Source organism: Sinocyclocheilus anshuiensis, unplaced genomic scaffold (assembly GCF_001515605.1).
Source record: "Sinocyclocheilus anshuiensis isolate Anshui unplaced genomic scaffold, SAMN03320099.WGS_v1.1 scaffold188, whole genome shotgun sequence".
Lineage (NCBI taxonomy): Eukaryota > Metazoa > Chordata > Actinopteri > Cypriniformes > Cyprinidae > Sinocyclocheilus > Sinocyclocheilus anshuiensis.
Genome location: NW_015555768.1, coordinates 2,342,438 through 2,346,285, shown reverse-complemented (window position 1 = coordinate 2,346,285; position 3,848 = coordinate 2,342,438). Strand labels below are relative to the sequence as shown.

Sequence of the window (3,848 nt, the reverse complement as noted above, 5' to 3'; positions counted from 1 at the left end):
TCGAAAAAGTCATGTGACTTTGCGCTACGCGACGGGATAACTTGACTAACCAGCGGACCGATCTTGTTCACAGCATCTATATGTTGTTTTGGTCGTTCTGAAATGCCTGAGGAAAGTCTGTCATCAAAGTATTTCTGTATAATTATTGTCTTACGTGACTGCGTTCCCAAACAGCAGGCATCCACCTCTAAAAGCAATGACCGCATTTATTGTGTTACGTCTGCTCTCTCTGAAGCCTCGTACACACCGGGATGATTATCGCGTGCGCTTATCGCCGATGTTTTTCGACGACGTTTTTCGACGCGTCGTTTGTGTTCATACCCAAGCGATTTTCGCAGGCGATGAGCCGAGTGAAAGTGCAAATTCACTCCCTGACATTAGATGGCCTCGAGGCGTTTTGAAAAAAAATGACGCTTTTACGCCTCGCGTTTTGCGCGTCGGTGTGCACACTCACATTGGTGCCCTTTGTTTAGTCACGAGGCGTTAAACGTCGGCAATAATCGTGCGCGATATTCGTCCCGGTGTGAACAAGCCTTGAAGCGCAAGTAATTTAATATTCATTACCGTGATATATCGCATTACCGAATACCGGCACAAGTCTATTCGCAAATGTTTTATGCGATATTCCAGTTTTGCGCATAAGCTAAATTCGCATCTTTGGATGGAAACATAGCTAGTGTTAAGAGACTTCTTTCAAAAACCAACCCCAAACTTTTGAACAGAAGTGTTTTTTATTACTCTGATTATCTCTCTCTCTCTAGATTTAAGCAAAAATTATTACATTGCCAACGCAGTAATAAACCAGTTTACAAACACAGAAAATGTGTTATTAGTGATATTTACACAGATGTTTTGAAGTATTTATTTGTATGTCAATCTGTTTATGAGTTCTAAAGTGTTATTAATATAATTCTCTCTGTCTCCATCACAGGTGGTCTCTCAGGACTGTAAGATGACCGAGTATAAGTTGGTTGTTGTGGGAGCAGGTGGTGTTGGGAAGAGTGCTTTAACCATCCAGCTCATTCAGAATCACTTTGTGGATGAATATGACCCTACTATTGAGGTACTTAATGACCTTCTGACCTCATCTTTCCTTAAGTTACAACTGGACTTGCACTACCATTCAAAATTTTGGGATCAGTAAGATTAAAATATTGTAAAAATAAGTCTCCTATGTTCAGCAATGCTGCATTTATTTGATGAAAAACACAGTAAAAACAATAATATTGCAATCATTCTAATATGCTGATTTGCTGCTCAAGAAACATTTCTCATGTTTTCATAATAAAAGTTACAATTACATAATATGTCTACTTCAACTGGGTTTTTTTACATTTAAATGGTGGCTGTCATAAAAAAATATAACTTAAACATTGAAGAAAATTAAAAAATATATAATAAATTTATATGGTGCATATATTTAGCAAAATGCCCCTCTACACTTTAATTTTCTAGCTGACTAATGAGTTTATGGCCACCAATGTTTTTTTCTGAGGTAAATGTGACGTTACGTGACATTGTTGACAAGCTGTTATATTAGTGCTGGGCGGTATACCGGTTCATACCGAATACCGATGTTTATTTTTGTTATGATATGAATTTTTAAAATACCGCAATACCGGTGTATGTCGCCTAAACAACGTTCGGAACGTGACACTGTTTGAAACGGGTCCGGGTTAACACCCGGTCATGCATGAAAAAAAAAAAATACCGTCATGAACTGTGAAACCTGTATAATTTTGAAAAATACCGTGAAACAAATTTTTGGTCATACCGCCCAGCACTACGTTATATTGACGTCTTTGCGTGGCTGAAACACTGAGCGATTACATGAGACAGGATACGGATTGTAAAGTTGTACTATTTCTTTTAACTTGCCTTCGGATGTTTAGTCATGTTAATTTGGAGGAGATCAGTTCACGTGCGCCTCGCGCTGCCGCGTCTGTTGATCGAGGCACAGCGATCTGTCACTCCACATCAAACAGCGCCAAAACGGCATTTGTTGTTTGAATACTGCAATACAAGGACAGAATTTGAAATCTGAGACTTTGTTTGGTAACACTTTACCTGAAGGGGTGTGCATAAGACTGACATGGCACCTTCATAATCATGACATGACACATGTCATGAATATGAAGGAGGTTTTATGCATGTTTATGACAACTGTCATTAAGTGTCATTCGCTCAGTTGTCATTTTTAAATCAAATATGACATTATTTGACCTAACCCTACCCCTACGCTTACCCTTATAAAGACATCTCAAACAATGTCATCTTTGCATTAAAAAATACATAACTGAGTGAATGACACTTAATGACAGTTGTCATAAACATGCATAAAACCTCCTTCATATTCATGACATGTGTCATGTCATGATTATGAAGGTGTCATGTCAGTCTTATGCACACCCCTTCAAGTAAAGTGTAACCCTTTGTTTCATATTAAAAGTACCAAAGCACAATGCTTATTGCGATTGGGTGGGAGGTGCCCTTCAATGTTCCATCCATTAACTGAGAACAGGACTAATCCATTCTTGGGATTTAAGAATCGATATAGATTCGTAAAGATGAATATCGATTAATATCGAGATATCGATTTTTTTACCCAGCCCTACTGATCATGTCCGTGTCTTCAGGACTCTTACAGGAAGCAGGTGGTGATTGACGGTGAGACTTGTCTGCTGGATATCCTGGACACTGCAGGTCAGGAAGAGTACAGCGCAATGAGGGACCAGTACATGAGGACAGGAGAGGGTTTCCTCTGTGTCTTTGCCATAAACAACAGCAAATCCTTCGCCGATGTGCATTTGTACAGGTCCGTAAGCCAAAGAAAGGGGTTTCAGTTATATTTTTGAATCCTCTGGATTTTAAGCAGTGGTAATACGAGTGGAGAATGTTTAAGACATGTCAACAATGTCATAAATTCTATTATAAATATGAATGAGCATTTGTAATGTTTTCCAAAGTCTATAATATGGTAGTGTGCTTTTTAGAGAACAGATCAAGCGCGTGAAGGACTCCGATGATGTTCCCATGGTCCTAGTGGGGAACAAGTGTGATTTGGCCAGAACGGTGGACACCAAGCAAGCTCAGGAACTTGCCAGAAGCTACGGCATAGAGTTTGTAGAAACTTCTGCCAAGACCAGACAGGTGGGCAAAGACTGATCATCAAATCTTTGCTTTTCATAAAAGCAATCGTTTGTGTATTAGCATAGTTCACTTCTTTGTCAGATGACTGCTTTTACTGTAATACTGAAGCTAAACCTAAATCTTCACACATAGCATATGTTATGCTAATGAAACATCCTTTGTCTCTTTTCTTTGTTTTTCAGGGAGTTGAGGATGCTTTTTACACCCTTGTCCGTGAGATCCGACATTATCGCATGAAAAAGCTCAACAGTAGAGAAGACAGGAAGCAGGGCTGTCTGGGTGTGTCCTGTGAAGTCATGTGACTGCACTGCCTCCCCCTTTGTTGTAGTTTTTTAGTTTTTTTTTAGCAGTTTGTTGACAATTCTAGAAGGAGCTCAATACAGCACTGTGTGTGTGTGTGTGTGTGTGTGTGTGCGCAGAGTTTGCCCTCTGCTGGCTGAAAGGGATTCATGCACAACTGGTCATCTTTCCTGTTGGCCTGCTGTAATAGATAAATGAGGCCATTGGACATTTACGTGTCTTAACCGAGGCTCATTTGTCTCATTTAGTACTTGGGTTTTGCCTCTTCCTTGAGAAGAAAAACCTAAACGGGCATTGAGTTCTTCTTTCTTGACTTCTGACCTGTTATGAACACAACACATTTAACCACAAAGTTTAAAGAATGATTAGGAAATTATATTTTGAAGCTTTTTTCACAT

The 3,848-nt window shown here is 39.4% G+C and overlaps 1 protein-coding gene across 1 annotated transcript in view; it reads left to right on the top strand.

Annotated features, from left to right (window-relative positions):
• nras (NRAS proto-oncogene, GTPase) overlaps positions 1 to 3,503 on the top strand; it is a 9,460-nt gene extending 5,957 nt beyond the window's left edge. Inside the window, exons 2-5 of the mRNA XM_016468317.1 lie at positions 932 to 1,063; positions 2,637 to 2,815; positions 2,994 to 3,150; positions 3,333 to 3,503. Coding sequence (XP_016323803.1) covers positions 953 to 1,063; positions 2,637 to 2,815; positions 2,994 to 3,150; positions 3,333 to 3,452 — 567 coding nt within the window. The 5' untranslated portion in view covers positions 932 to 952 and the 3' untranslated portion in view covers positions 3,453 to 3,503. The remainder of the gene's footprint in view (positions 1 to 931; positions 1,064 to 2,636; positions 2,816 to 2,993; positions 3,151 to 3,332) is intronic.
• The last annotated feature ends 345 nt before the right edge of the window (positions 3,504 to 3,848 follow it).